The sequence below is a fragment of the Chionomys nivalis genome, chromosome 13 (genome assembly GCF_950005125.1).
Source record: "Chionomys nivalis chromosome 13, mChiNiv1.1, whole genome shotgun sequence".
NCBI lineage: Eukaryota > Metazoa > Chordata > Mammalia > Rodentia > Cricetidae > Chionomys > Chionomys nivalis.
Genome location: NC_080098.1, coordinates 35,581,048 through 35,597,386, shown reverse-complemented (window position 1 = coordinate 35,597,386; position 16,339 = coordinate 35,581,048). Strand labels below are relative to the sequence as shown.

Below are 16,339 nucleotides of genomic sequence, written 5' to 3'. Positions count from 1 at the left end.
GTTTCCTTTTTTTGATTTAGGGTTTGGTTTGGTACAATACTGGGAACCGAAACCAAGGCCTAGTACATACTAAGCACACTTGGTACCTCTAGTTCTGTTAAGGGACTTAAGTTTTAAAGCAGAACAATCCCCTTTGGATATCAATGTGAGTCCTTGTGATGACACAGGCTGCATGTACACATTCTCAGCAGTCATCATATGCAAAGTAAACTAAAATTACTTAATCTTCTACAAACAAAATCAAGGATTCACAAACTATGGCATTTTATTTCAGAGTCTTTGCTTACATTTGTACAATATATTACATAATTCATGTTTGCAGAACCTAATATATACTTTATAGTTTTATTCTATAAGTTTTTTTTCTTCAACATTTTGCTGTCAACAAATCTTTACAGTCTGTACAAATTTGAATAACTTGAAACCATTTTTCAACAAAATTAGTTACTGTAAGCACACATTACAAGACTGAAAATGCTTTTCTTAGAAAGGTTGAATGTAAAGATTAAGGATTCTGACACGTTAGCATCTACAACAAAACGCTTCAAGATTCTCACATGTATTGCCAGAAAACAAATAAAACATGCCAGCCTCATTCAAAAAAAAGCACACGGAACCACAATTAAAACAGTAAAACAGTCTGTACAGTAAAGTACTGTGTATTAACAGTGCCAGGTTTTAAATAGCTTCAATGAACACATCCGCAATATACAAATGTCTTACAAAGGTGGGGAATTAAATACAAGTGCCAAACAGATTGGAATCATACAACATAAAGTCAATACAAGTGAAAACAACTTGGCGTTCATTTTGCAGTTTATACAAGGCATTTAATTGTATAGGCTTACTACCCAATTAGCTATTTATAATTAAAATAAGAACCATCTTTGTGAAACAGGTCATATAAACAACCTTGAGCCATTCTAACAGTTTGTTCCTGAAGTCTTTTTGTTGTAAGCTCATAATAAAATAAGCAATACAAATGAATCATCTGTATTTAAGGGAAAAGAAACATTTACAAGAAAACACAAAAATATAACTGTTATAATTCATTATGAATAAATATACACTTTGAACTGGCTAAGTACAATCTTTATACATTGTTTAAGATTTAATACAGTTTATTAGCCATTTTCTTTTTTCACACAATGTATTATATCAAAATTAAAAAAAAATACTGATTTATAGAAAAATGGCAAAGTACAGTAGTCCCATTTCAATTTGAAGGGCGTGAAAAGCCACTGCAGACCTTTTAGCCTAATTCAAACCTGTAAACATGTTCAGTCATTTTTAAAGAGAATCTTTAATATTTGGTTACCAGGACTGATGTCTAATAATATCCTGTTAACTGCAGGTTTTGAATTTGTTGCATGTGCTTGACTTATACAATTAAAGTCACCCTGAGGTGACTTGCTTTAAAAAACAATTAGCTTGTACAAATGAAAATAGGTTCATATTTTTTTAATAAATGAATGGAAAAATATCAAATGTTCCAGCTTTAACAAAATACAAGGGAATAGATATACAGTTAAGTCATCTCACATGTTCTGGCCCACCCTTTCTCTGCTTACTGTGTTGTCTCTACAGGCAGTGAAGAGCCTCCTCTGCCACAGTGGAAGGCCTTCAAGTTACCAGACACGCAATTCCCAGACAAGGTGGAAACGATTATTGCTTGAGGAAAAGCAGTTCGTTGTACTTTTTCTTCATAAAAAAGTGCACTTAAGTGCCAAGTCAGCTTGTCAAGAAACAATTTTTAAATATAAAATAGTGCTTGTCTGATTTTGTGTGTGTGTGTGTGTGCCACTGTGCAGTATAAAAAAAGATGTGGCCCTCAACAGCCATTAAGTGCAAAGTGCTCTAGCAAGTCCTGCTGTCACCTGCACTCAACTGACATTCCATTCTGTGACGCGCTGGACATGGACGGCTCAGCTAGTGTCAACATGACAGCAGCTGTTATGGAGCTGGACGAGGGGGAAGAGGAGGAGGAAGACGTGGCAGCACCTGAGGAAAAGGAAGCGCACATGTGAGGCTACAAGGCAGACTACAGTGGGAAGAAGCAAATGCTCATCTTAGCCTAAATTTCTGCTATACTCTCCAAATTCACCTCAGAGGAGCCATTCAGGCTCGCAGCACCACAGTATAAAGAAAGGGATCACCGGCACGTTTAAGTAGCTAGCTAGTGCTCAACAGAGACATCCTGCACAGAGCACAGCGTGCAGTGGTGCAGCTCAGTGACAAAGTATTTGCCTGGGTTACAAGCCCACTGGTTTCCCCAGCCCTGGCAAAGGAAAAAGAAGCAAGGAGAGAGGGAAGAAAGGAGCTGTGTACCCACATTACAGAATATGCAAGAATAACTGTTCACCAAATACCCTAACAGTTTTAAATGAAACAGGAAAAGTCTGAAAAAGAATTCATCCATTGAAATGGCTCCACGGATGAAGGCACCTGCCACCAAATCTGGGCCAATGTGAATTTGATTGCTGGGATCCATACGATGGAAAGGCAAGAATGGACTTCCAAAAGTTGATCTCTGGCCTCTAGATGCACATTATGACACACCTGCACACATGTATGTGTACACACACACATAAAATGTAAAAACAAATTTTTGTTCCATACATGGGCCTAAGTTGGAGAAGCAAATCGTACAACTAGAGCTCTATCATTTGCCCAAGCGCTCCCTCTACTGTCCCTAGTTGTCCATATTCCCCAGATGGAAAATGACTGCCATAGGTCTAATCTTTTATACAGAGAATTGCAATGGAACATACATAACCATACACATCTATTTCTGCATCCTAGAGCCTCTGGAAGATTCCCAACCTGAACCACCAGAGATGAAGAGTTTCTAATGTGATCTTCAAACAGCCACCATCTCTGCAGAGACAAACATCTACAACCCATGTTCTAAAAGAATTTCATGTCTAGAATCTTAAACTGGGAATGTAACCTTCCCAGATTTAATAGCACTTATTAAAATACAAGTAGAAGCTGGGGAGGTAGCTCGATCACTGAAGTGGTTATAAGAATGTCAGTCCCATCTCTAGAACCTATGCAAAGAGCAGAGCTTGATGGCCAGCCTATGAAGAAGGCATAGGCCAATGAGAGACATTGTCTTAAAAATAAGGTATCTGAAGCCTACACACACAAACACACACAAGTGGAAGTAAAGTGCAAAATAGTGCAGTATCATATAGTATCCTATCTCTTGCCTTTGCTTTGGTTTAGATTAGGAGACAGGGTCTCCCTATATAGTCCTGGCTAACTTGAACTTCACGATGTACAGCAATCTGACCTTGAATTTGCAAATGCTGTCTTCTCAAGTGCAATATGTGCCAACAACATAGTGTAAGGCCATGTTCCACCCATATCAGCATATACGACTCTATTTCTTTTTCTTTTCAAATAGTATTATACTCATTTACGAACGATAACTTCTTTCATTTCCAAGCTTTTATTGTTTCTAACAATGTACTATTTTGTTAAACAAATACACCTTCATTTTAACAATTTACATCAGCAACGTTGCTGATTCAACACTTACTGCTTTATATCTTGATTGCATCCAGATTCAAGTCAATCTAAGCTAACTATCTCAACTAGCAGGACAGGCTTCTCTTACCTCCTGCTTCCACTGCTGCTCCTAGAGTCTACTTTCCACCCAACATGCCATTTCCCTGTTTAACATCTCAAATAGCTCTCTATTCTGCTCAGAATAAAACTGCAACCCCATCACTCTAGCTTTCTCAGCCCCACATGACTTGCTCTGTGTTTATATGACTAGAATCTCTATTTCTTTCACACCACAATGGTTTTCATTCAGAGATGGAAAGGAACCGAGTACACTCTCGCCTCAGAGCAGTGGTTCCTAATCTGGAGCTAGTCTACCACTCCATCCTGTGGGTATCTGGTAGTGTCTAGAAGCATTAACTGTGCTGTACCCCTGGCGTGTGGGATGGTAGATACGCTGCTATGGCGTAGAGGACAGCTATCTACAGGAAAAACGATCGGGCTCAAAATGTCAACAGTGTCACATTTAAGCAATCCTGTTCTATTTCAGGGACATTTGCCAACCATTTCTGGTATAACTAAATCATGTGCCACCCAAACTCCACGGTGTAGCCAAAATGGCCAATAGAAAATAATTAAAGGCCATAACTATAGGTCACTAATATAATCCAATGGATATCCTTATAAAAAAGAAGACTCAGAGACAGCTCTACATCCACTATAGACATTTACACAGGAAAGAATGTAGCAAAGACAATCTACACACAAACATGGCAGGCCTCAAGAGAAAAAACAAGGTGCTAACTTTTTAAACTTCCAGTACTGTGGGAAAATAATTTTCTATTGTTATCTACTCTGTCATGGTATTTTGTTATGGCAACAAGAATGAGTCTGATATCTCACATTTCTTGTCATTTAGGTCTCAATAGAAACGTCCTATTTGTATTCTAAAGTAACCCGAATAGTAAGAGGGGGAAAAGTTGTTATACTGTTGGGAGGGAATGTCAAGTCAACTACTGCCACTGTAGAAAACAACATTGAGGCCCCTCAAAAGTTATCAGCAAATCTACCACATTATGTAGAAAGGAGGACAGTGTTTACAATGGCTAGGAAAGTAGAGGAGAGAAGCATGGAGATTAGTTTAGTTAATGACATAACATCAAGACCAGATGGGAACAGTACATTCTAGTGTACTCACGCAGAAAAGTGGTGACAGTCAACAATACTGTACCATATATTCAGATACCTACAGGATAAACTTCAATACTGTACCATATATTCAGATACCTACAGGATAAACTTCAATACTGTACTATATGATTCAGAATATCTATAGGATAAACTTCAATACTGTATTATATATTCAGAATACCTACAGGATAAACTTCAATACTGTACTATATGATTTAGAATACCTACAAGATAAACTTCAAATGTCTTTATAACAAAGTAAAGACAGACAACCTAAATATCCTGAAGTAATCACTCCATGAGTATGATGAATGTACTGAAACACCATACTATGCCCGCAAGATGTATGAATATCAAAGTATTCTTTAAAAAGTTTACTACATAGGAAGTGGTCTCCTGTGCCCATGTGTTGTAGAGTACTTCCTACGTATAACCCCAGCAGCACAGACATTAAGGGCAACATTGAATAAATGGGACCTCCTGAGACTGAGAAGCTTCTGTAAAGCAAAGGACACTATCACTAAAACAAAAAGGCAACCCACTGACTGGGAGAAGATATTTACCACCCTCGCAACTAACAAAGGTCTGATCTCCAAAATATATAAAGAACTCAAGAAACTAGACTGTAAAAAACTAATCAACCCAATTATAAAATGGGGCACTGAGCTGAACAGAGAATTCTCAACAGAAGTTCAAATGGCCAAAAGACACTTAAGGTCATGCTCAACTTCCTTAGCGATCAGGGAAATGCAAATCAAGACAACTTTAAGATACCATCTTACACCTGTCAGAATGGCTAAAATCAAAAACACCAATGATAGCCATCGCTGGTGGGAATGCAAACTTGTGCAACCACTTTGGAAAGCAATGTGGCGGTTTCTCAGGAAATTCGGGATCATCTTACCCCTGGACCCAGCAATACCACTCTTGGGAATATACCCAAGAGATGCCCTATCATACAACAAAAGTATATGCTCAACTATGTTCATAGCAGCATTGTTTGTAATAGCCAGAACCTGGAAACAACCTAGATGCCCTTCAATGGAAGAATGGATGAAGAAAGTATGGAATATATACATATTAGAGTACTACTCAGCAGTAAAAAACAATGACTTCTTGAATTTTGCATGCAAATGGGTGGAAATAGAAAACACTATCCTGAGTGAGGTAAGCCAGACCCAAAAAGAGGAACATGGGATGTACTCACTCATAATTGGTTTCTAGTCGTAAGTAAAGAACATTGAGCCTATAATTCGTGATCCTAGAGAAGTTAAATAAGAAGGTGAACCCAAAGAAAAACATATAGTCATCCTCCTGGATATTAACCTTCATCAGGTGATGAAAGGAGACAGAGACAGAGACCCACACTGGAGCACTGGACTGAAATCCCAAGATCCAAATCAGGAGCAGAAGGAGAGAGAACACGAGCAAGGAACTCAGAACTGCGAGGGGTGCACCCACATACTGAGACAATGGGGATGATCTTTCGGGAACTCACCAAGGCCAGCTGGACTGGGTCTAAAAAGGCATGGGATAAAACCGGACTCGCTGAACATAGCGGACAATGAGGACTGCTGAGAAGTCAAGAACAATGGCAATGGGTTTTGATCCTACTGCACGTACTGGCTTTGTGGGAGCCTAGGCAGTTTGGATGCTCACCTTACTAGACCTGGATGGAGGTGGGTGGTCCTTGGACTTCCCAAAGGGCAGGGAACCCTGACTGCTCTTCGGGCTGATGAGGGAGGGGGACTTTATTGGGAGAGGGGGAGGGAAATGGGAGGCGGTGGCGGGGAGGAGGCAGAAATCTTTAATAAATAAATAAATAAATTTAAAAAAAATAAAAAGTTTACTACAATAATACCTGGCACAAATGAAATGTACAACACGGGCTTTGGTGAAGGAACATGTACGAATCAAAAGACCTTATACCTATGCATTACACTAAACTACTTTTTTTGGGAAGAGTCTTGCTATGTAGCCCAAGCTGACCTGGCCTCTCTTTCTTACTGTTAAGACACTAGCTAGCCATCTACCATTCAGTGAAGGTCCAACAGCCCTCTCTTCAGACTGAGGGTGTACTGTGAGCGCCATGCAAGTGGACACTCTATGTTGTATCAGATGAGGCTGACAGAATGAAGAATTTTTCTAAAGAAATACATAGTCCTTCCACAACAGCAGTATAATAAACTGACTTATATTTAAGGAAAAAGTACTTACTTTCTCTCTCTTTCTTCTTTAAACGTTTTCTCCTCCTATCAATGGAAGCTACTTCGGATTTTAATGACAGATAATGCTTTCTGATTTCTTGCAATTTTTCTTGAAGAATTGAGATACGTTCGGCACTTGTCATATTTTCCAGATCCGCTGTCAATTTAAAGTATTCATTAATATGTACTTTGGAAGTAAAGGTTAATTAAAAAACAAAAAAACAATATGGTTATAGAATAAGGTCAAAGACAGAAACAACAAGAAAATAGTTTTTTGGTGTGATGGTACATACCTGTGATACCAAATAAAGCACAAAAAATAAAAACATCAAAATACCTGATTCCTAAATTACTCTACTTTCTGCCTTCTGACTACAATAACCTGGCACAAATGAAATGCACAACACAGGATCTGTTGAACAAGCATGTACAAACCAAGAGACCTTATGATCTACACATTATGTTAAAATTCTTCTTTGGGGCAGACAGGGTCTTGCTATGTAGCCCAAGCTGACCTATACTCCCACTCTTGCTGTCTCTGCCTCCTAAATACTAGAACTATACATTTGCCACTGTACCCTCTACTATTTGCTGTGCTAAGTTTTCTACTCATACACCATAACACCATAGTATATCAGTTAAAAATTAGCCAATGTAGGCTTACTATATCTGGTGTAGGACATGGTAAAACACACCTTTAATCCCAACACTTGGGAGACAGGCAGGAGGATCTCTATAAATTCAGCCTGGTCTACATAACCAGTTACAGACCACTCAAGGCTACATAATCAGACTATCTCAAACAACAGCCAACAAAACCCCCAGTACAGTGGTACAACCTTGACACTACAGACTTCAGGTGACTAAGGCAAGGGGACTGCATAAGTCTGAAAGCAATCTGATCTACACTCTAGTGCCAGGCTAGACAGGCTATATAGCAAGATCTTGTCTCAAAAGCAAATTCATATTTATAGATATTATGCAAAGACATAAAAAGGTTAAAATTGTATTTTGGAGGGAAGGAGACAGGGTCTCAATTTTGTTATCCAAGATGTTCTCAAACTCTTAATCCTCCAGTCTCAGGCTTCTGTGCTCTGGGATTGCAGTATATATCCCTATGCCCAGCTCCTATACTATTTCTTTCTTTAAAAAATAAGAAAAATATTTTTATTATTTTTAACCATTATTTTAATTGTGTATGTGTGTGGTCTATGTGTGCAGGTGCCCAAAGGGTCCAAAGGTGTCAGAAGCCGTGCTCTACCACCACCTCTGCCCCAAGTTACAGGCAGTTGTGAGCCACCTGTGGGTGCTGTCCCCTGGAAAAGCAGTACAAACTCTTCACCAGGAAAGCTTCTCCAGCACCCCCACACTGTTTCTAAGCAGATTCTCAACCTCATATGTACTAAGTGCTGGTCAGAGTCTTAACATTTTCTTTTAGCTTTTAGTAAGGTCTACACTATGCCACTGTCAGGTCTCTCAGGCTCAGTGTATCTTCTTTTTTTTTAGCACTGGCATCAGGAGGAACTAGGACAAAACACCTACAGCCTAGACCATATATGTCACTTACACATCTGAAAACTCCACTTGTACACCTTGGGAAGCCGGTTACTAGGCTCCTTGAGATCAGGGTCTTTATCTCCATTCTTGCCACACTTTCCTGGAGACTGTATTCTTGCAGGAGATTTGCTAGTGTGGGACTTCATTCCAGTGGGGACTGACTTGGCTGCCTGAGTCTTAGTCACACTTTCACCAGCTGAAAGGTCTTCACTGTCACTGCTGTTTGCTGAAAAAGAAAGAAACAATCAATAAACAAAAGTTGGTCAATCTATCATCAACTCAAGAGGATAACTCTAAAATTACCACTTGAATTTTCTACTATAGTAAACAATCTACCTAGAAAACCTAGAAAATCAGTGTGGAAGATTTAGTTCAGTTGTATAATGCTTGACTAGCAAGCGCAAGTCCCTGCATTCAGCCCCCAGCACTGGAAAATTAAAACCTAGAAAAATCACATGCAATTGCAAATATATCTCAGCCAAAGGAAACAAAGGCCAATAGGTATGAACTCATTACACTGATCTTCCATTCTGCTTGTTTCACTAGGAAATACAGTAAGCGAGCGTCTAGATCCTCACATATCCATACCACAGATGCTTTACTCGGTCACAGTCTCTTCCCTAGCTAATGAGCTTTTTTCTCTGTTGGAATATGGCATCTCTTGCAGGAACGTCTTCACTTTAGGACTTTTATTTGTGCACAACAAATGTACCAATGCTGCTGCCACAGTAGTGCATAATCCCCACTATCACTGAAGATTCCTTGGGAAACTACACTGACACGGGTAACAAATTCCTTCATCTCCCTCATACATAACAGCTTGTTGCCTAACATTCACCACAACTCTCTCTGTGGTCCAAATATTCTGGAGTTCATCAAGAACTTGCTAATTAAGCTTCAGTCCTAGAATGGATGAACTTATCCCTGACCACTTGTTATATGACAGGAAAATGGTTTGTTTAGCTGTGCATGTCATCTATCTAGACACAAAGTACCTCGTTAGATTTCTGTTACAATGATTGCACTAAAACATGCTCAGAGAATGGTTAATGGTAAATTTACCAGGACTGAAGTCAGATGATCAAAGTTACCATCAACTGCTCTAAATGAATTAATTTACTGACTCTTAGAAGATGGGCCCTTCTGGAAATATTAAAATGGTAACATCTTGAAAACAAATACATTATAGTGTAAGAAAAACATATTTTAGCTATTCTAAAACCAATTTGACAAACATTGACAGATTCTTTAGCAGCTCAAGTGGGGCTCTAAAGGTGTCAAAAGTATTCCCTGAGGGTAAACCTCTGCCACTCCTATACATGCATCTTAACAGATCTTTCCCCAGTCCCCACTGCCGCTCTGGAACTATAGTAACTCCTAGCTAAGCCACCCAAGGCTTGGCCCTTTGTGTGCTGTGGCCTGTCTCAGCCTGCCTGACACGGCCTTGCTGAGCACAGCTACCCGGGGCCCCAAAGGATGCCATATTCACCGCCTGGAAGTCATATGGGCTCAGCAGAAGCTCGGGGAGCTGACCGCGTAACCCTTTTCTGCACTGCAGTGCAGCCAAGGCCGCTGCTAGCAAAGGTCAGGCAGTGGAGGTGGCAGGAGTCTCGGAAGAGCAGCAGGGGTCAGTGTGGGGCACCTGAAAAAAAATTCTTTACATATTTTCCACTTCTTATTTTGTCTACAAAAATAATAATAAATAAAGATCAAATGCACAGCCTTCGGAAGAAGCAAAGCATTATATTCTCTGCAGACCAATGAACAGTCCCTGCTAGTCTTAGACAGAGCACTCACAGCAAAAGGATTGCTTGGACTGCTTTCAAGTAGTATAGTTCGGGGACCGTTGTGTAATTTCATAGACTGAAATTGTGCCTGTGACACTTATCTTTGCCTGCTGTTCTGAAGAATTATAAAACAATCCACTTCCTTGTAGCAAAAGTGCACAGAGTACATGTAGACACTGATCATGAAGGTAACTGAGCCATGATGTCTACATGATCACTCACCAGCAACCAACACCATTAATAGCAATTTGCTCAATCCTAGACTTTACCCACGATCAGAAAATTTCTGTGAAACTTTAGTTGTTTGAGGTAGGGTCACACGTAGTCCAGAGTTTGAACTGGCTATGTAGCACAGAATGACCTTGAACTCCTGATTCCTCTGCCTTTACCTCCCAAACACTGGCATTATAGGCATATACCACCTGTTCAGCCTCCGTGACTTTTTTTAAGATTATGAGAAAAAAAATCAAAATGTAGAATTATCCCATAACCAAATAACCTTTTAACCAGGGGAAGGTCAAGTATTATTTTTGTATCTTGAAGCTTCAAAGCAAATTACTTACTGCCTTTCCCCTTCTTTTTGTTGTTCACCACGGTAGCTTTATGGCTTCTCTTCTGCTTTTTTGATGAACTTCCTCCTCTCTGAGCATCTTTCACTCTTTTCTGACCTGTACAGGCTGAGATGAGAAATAAATTAAGTAATACAAAATAGAATCTCACTTTTATTTTGGTAGGAGTGGGACTAAACCTAGGGCTTCAGATGCTAGGCCACTGCTCTACACCTGACCTGCACCCCCAAGTCCACTAACACAGAGCAGAATCAGACATTCCATAGCAGACTACTTACATATTTTAGAAAGCAACCTCCGAACTATAAATTTTTATAAGATTTATATAAATTATCATAAGAAATATTTCCAAATTTTAATTAACTGTCATCCTTAAAAATGAAGGGCTTCTTTCAGAAAGGCAAGGTACATTCTTAGGAAAACCAAGATTGAAAATGCTGTCAGCACAGAATTGCAGTTTATGGATCTAGTAACTCAAACATAAGAGTATGCGAAATTCGTTAAGATTCAGTAAAACTAAAGTAGTAAGGTTCTGTTACAAGTGGAAATGCTAACGAAGTAATGTAATTTTGAATGATGTGACAGGAAAGTCACATAGTCTAGACTGGTCTCCAACTTCCTGTATCATTGAAAATTACTTTGAACTCCGGGTTTTTGCCTCCACCTTCCCAGTGCTGTAATTACAGACCTGAAACATGGTGTTTTGTAATACATTAGCTAGACATATTTTGGCATTTCATGTTTGTTTTATGTGAATTTACTTCTAGGGCATTGGCAAGCTAATATGCATAAAACTTGTAAATTCAGCAATATGGTCTTTAAGAAACACCTCATGTTTTTGGTGTGAAATGCCCTGTCAAATATTATAAACCCAAATAATCCTCTCTTGAACTCGCTCAAGTGCTTTATCTTCAACAAGAACTTCCCTAATGCTGCAGGTTCACAGAGTCATCACTACTCCAAACTGCACAATTTCAGTACACTACTTGTGAGGTCTTCAGCCCTTGTTATGCTTCTGTGTCTTTTGAATTATATACAATTTCTTAAATTCACGTTTTTGTTTTAAAACCCAGAGACTAAAGAGGTATAGCCATTTGCTTCCAATTTCTAGCACTATAACACATCATATAAATTGTTCTTATAATAAAACTATGCCAGGCAAAAGTGCTTCTTGCCGTTTCTGGCACCAATGGTGAAATTAATCTACAGTTTACAAAATATGGTTTACTTCTGTAAATAGGCTATTCACTGAATGAAATTTCACACATGCTACTAAATATATTAATTAAAATGAGGTTTTATGATAGGTATCTAAGAGTTTATTGAGATATAAATTCCAAAAAAAAAGACTGAATAGTGCTTTGATTGATAAAGCACTTTTTTTTATTTATTTATTAAAGATTTCTGCCTTCTCACCACCACCCATTTCCCTCCCCCTCCCCCTCCCCCAACAAGTTCCCCTCCCTCATCATCTCTAAGAGTAATCCGGGTTCCCTGCCCTGTGGGAAGTCCAAGGACCACCCACCTCCATCCAGGTCTAGTAAGGTGAGCATCCAAACTACCTAGGCTCCCACAAAGCCAGTACGTGCAGTAGGATCAAAAACCCATTGCCATTGTACTTGAGTTCTCAGTAGTCCTCATTGTCCATTATGTTCAGCAAGTCCGGTTTTATCCCAGATGTCCTTGAGTTTCATACTTTTTTAAAATAAAATGTATTTTATTTTTAGTTCTATGTGTGGGTTATAAGTTTGTGAGTGTAGGTGCCCAGGAAAGCCAAAAGATGGGAGTCAAGTTCACTGGAACTGGAGTTACAGGAGGTTGCAAACAACCTGATGTGGGTGCTGGAAACTGAACTCTGGTCCTCTATAAAAGCAGTATGCACTCTGAACTACTAAGCTATCTGTCCAGCCACAGCACTTTAAAAAGAAAAGTGGGGATGGGGGTGGGGAGCACCTTTGTGAGTTGATTCACTCTTTCAACATAGTGGTTCTAGGGATCAATCCAAGTCATCGGGCTTGGTGACAAATGCCTTTACCCACGGAACCTTCTTGCCAGTCCAAATTCTTTTTTTTCCTTTTTCTTTTTTGGCAAGGGAGGGGGAGGATTCAAGATAGGGTTTCTCCGTGTAGCACCAGTTGTCCTGGAAATTGTTCTATAGACCATCCTGACCTCAAATTCTGAGATCCACATGCCTCTGCCTCTTAAGCGCTGAAATTAAAGGTGTGTGCCACCACTGCCTGGCTCCAAGTTCCATACTTCCAATCTAATCAAGTATAATATTCAAAAGAGCAGCACTGACTGAGACTCAGTAGAGAAGATATCAAACTCTTTCTGGTTGGTTTTTACTTTTCTTAAGAAATAAAGACCACAAAGAGGAAATCTCTCAAGAACTAGAATTATAATACAATACTGTTGAAGGCCTAACTGACCTTCTTTCCCTTTGAAGATGTCTTTGTTCATAAATAGGTAATATAACTTACTGGCATAACATAGATGTAATCCTAGTAGCAGCTATACCTGTAAATCCCCAATAACTACAACTTCTATTTTTTACTAATGATTTACTGAATATCTTTCATTTAGTTGAGAAAGGTTCTCCCTCAGCAGCACCCCTGGCCAGGAACTCACTCTGTAGCCCAGGCTTGCCTTGAACACTAGAGACTCCTTCCTCAGTCTCCCAAGTGCTGGGATTACAGCATGCACAGGCTACTGTATCTCTTTATGGTCAATTAAGACCCTTGAATTATTACTATTGCACTACCCTCGGATACTGAAAACACACACCCTCCAGTGCTCTATCTTTACACTTGGGTATGTGCATTTCAAAACCAAGTGTTGGTTTTGAGTGTACTGATTTAAGGCACCTAATCAAAGCAGTTTATGAGAAAAACGATGGCAGAGTACAAGTATTAGGTACCATTAGGAGGCACTAATACTTTTATAAAGTACTAATTTGATTTTTCCACTTTGAACAATTCGCGGAAAATCAAGAGAATTACTGTAGAATATTATTCACATACACACTGGCCCTTCAATTTGGAAGCTATACATCTAATAAAGCACCAAATTCCTTTACAAACTCACACAAGTAAGTCAGGCTTGCAAATCAGTTTGACACGGTTGTCTGAGGGAAGCAGTGCCTGGACAGCTGGTTGCTCCAAACCCCTATTTACAGTATTTGTTTAAGGGTGGAGGGGTCTGTCAACAAATCAAAATGTTTGTGAAAGATGGCACGTTATAACTGCAAACACAGTGTTACAGAAATACAGTTAGGTGACTCATATCAATCAACATGCAGAATGAATTTCATTAACTTCAGCTCTGGGCCGACATGCAAGCTGTAGCATGTGGTTTAAAACCTACTTGAAAAGTCATGGGCGGTTCAGGAAAAGGATATTAAAGGCTCTCAAATGCATCCCATTATCAGTATTTAAATTTACCTTCCTACTGAGGATTTCACTGTAGTCATACAAGCACACCAGTTTAACTACCTCACATTAAAGACACAGGGCAACTGCCAAGGCATTAAGGGGAAAACCCTACAAGTGGTCAGCAAGTCCTTTTGGGCCTCACCTTTTTCTGGGTGCTCTGGTTCTGGCTGATTGCTACTGCTGGAGCTCGCGCTCGCATCGAAGCCTGCTGGTGAGCTATTTCCCTCCGACTGCAGGTCTTGGAGCTCCCCCACAACACTGTCCACTTCGATTGTGCTGTCCGTTTCACTCTTGATGCTTCGAACCTCCTCCTGGTTTGGAGCCAGGGGCTCTGACGCTGTGACACAAGTCTGTTGCTGACTAGCTTCTGTCACAGTGACCGATGAAGGCGACTCCGGTGTGGTAGGTGGGGTATTAAGCACTGAATTACTGCCACTGCTCGGAAATTCTGTTTTTCTGTCACTAACCTCTAGGGGTTTTTCTTCAACTGACTTATTGTCAACGCTGGTTGGGAGTGGTTTCTCTAGCTCTACAGTGGGTGAACAACTCTCCTCCTCCGCCACAGTCTGCAGTGACTCCTCTACTGTCCCCTCATCTGGGGGAGGATGGGGAGGAGAAGCTGCAGCCTCAGTGTCAGAATCAGAAAAAAGCTCCTTTAATGTTTTCTTGGGCCACTGCCCCTGAATACTTGACCAGACGTCTTTTCTATCTTTAGCCCTGCTGTTCTGAAGTCTCTCATCAGAGTTATTTAGAAGTTTTATCCTTTTTTCTGCTACTTCTGAAAATCCAGAATAGAAACTAGTTGTCCGTAGAGATTTTCTCTTTTCCTCCAAGCCATTATATTTCTTGGTTGGTGTCATCTTTGCTTTGGACTTTTCCTCTTCATCTTCATCTGAGGAGCTGTTACTACTATTTTCTGTGCAAAGTGGCTCTTTGCTCTTGCTTCTGTCTTCCTTCTTACCAGGGGATCCAGTTTGCAAACATTCTTCTGTATTGCAATACCGTCTTTTTCCTCGTTTTATTTGTGGCTTTAAAGATTTATCTGTTGTGTCTTTCTTAACATCCTTTCTCTTTTTTGTGATTTCATCTTCTTCTTCAAAATCAGTATCTTCTGATATTCCTTCGACATCTTTTCTTAATCTTTCTGGAGATTTTGTTTTGGCTATTGGCAAATCTGTATGGACTTTGTTTTCTTCTAGCAAAGACGGACTACTCTGTTCCTCTTTTGAAATCAGCTCATTTCTGGTGTGGGTCAAATGGTCCACCTTTGATTCATCTTTGCCACTGCCGTCTACGTCTTGAGCACCCCTCTCATCCTCCTGCTCACTTTCTTCACCAGAACTCTCAGAAGCTAAAAAATAAGACAGGTGAGGGGTAATAAGCCTAGTAAGACTATTGATTGTTTATGTCTGCCTCAAACAAACAAAAATGGAAAGAAAATCGTCTGTCCTAGGTGCTGTGATTTAAATGTCTTCTTCAAAACTAAAGCTGCAATTAGACACTATGACAGTACTGGCAAGTAGAAACTTTAAGAAGTGACTAAATCATAAATAGACAGATGTCCTTTTCACAGGAGTGAATTAACTACTGCATGAGCTACCACTGCTGTGATGCCTTCACCACAGAGAGCTGCTCCATGCCCTCAATGGAAAGAAATAAAAGTTCTTGTCTTTTCCTTTTGAGTTATTCAGGCTGTAGCACTGTTAAACTGGTGGAAAATAGACTAAAACACACAACTGTAACAAGAATAAAAACTTTTCCAAGTGAATAAATCTACAGAAAATTTTAGAGAAATTTGCCCCTTTCCTGTACTTGTTCTTAAAGTACTAGAAAACACTGTTATCAAAATGAGAATATGGAGGGCTGCAGAGACAGCTCAGCAACTGAGATTGTTTGCTGCTTTTGCAAAGGACTTAAGTCCCCAGCATCCACATGGTGGCTTATACCCATCTATAACTCCAAGTCCAAGAAATCCAACCCATGTTCTGACTTCTGTGGGCACCAAGCACTTGGTATAAATACATACATGCAGGCAAAACAAACATACACATAAAATAAATCTTAAAAAATATATATATATATATATT

General features: G+C 39.7%; 1 protein-coding gene across 4 annotated transcripts in view; it reads right to left on the bottom strand.

The window, feature by feature from the left end:
• Nucleotides 1–229: 229 nt before the first annotated feature.
• Nucleotides 230–16,339, bottom strand: part of Arid4b (AT-rich interaction domain 4B) — a 123,221-nt gene continuing 107,111 nt past the window's right edge. For all 4 annotated transcript variants that reach the window (XM_057787340.1, XM_057787339.1, XM_057787342.1 and 1 more), the window contains 5 exons: nucleotides 14,395–15,603; nucleotides 10,816–10,929; nucleotides 8,476–8,691; nucleotides 6,919–7,065; nucleotides 230–2,001 (listed from right to left, as the gene is read on the bottom strand). In XM_057787340.1, coding sequence (XP_057643323.1) covers nucleotides 1,874–2,001; nucleotides 6,919–7,065; nucleotides 8,476–8,691; nucleotides 10,816–10,929; nucleotides 14,395–15,603 — 1,814 coding nt within the window. In that variant the 3' untranslated portion in view covers nucleotides 230–1,873. The remainder of the gene's footprint in view (nucleotides 2,002–6,918; nucleotides 7,066–8,475; nucleotides 8,692–10,815; nucleotides 10,930–14,394; nucleotides 15,604–16,339) is intronic.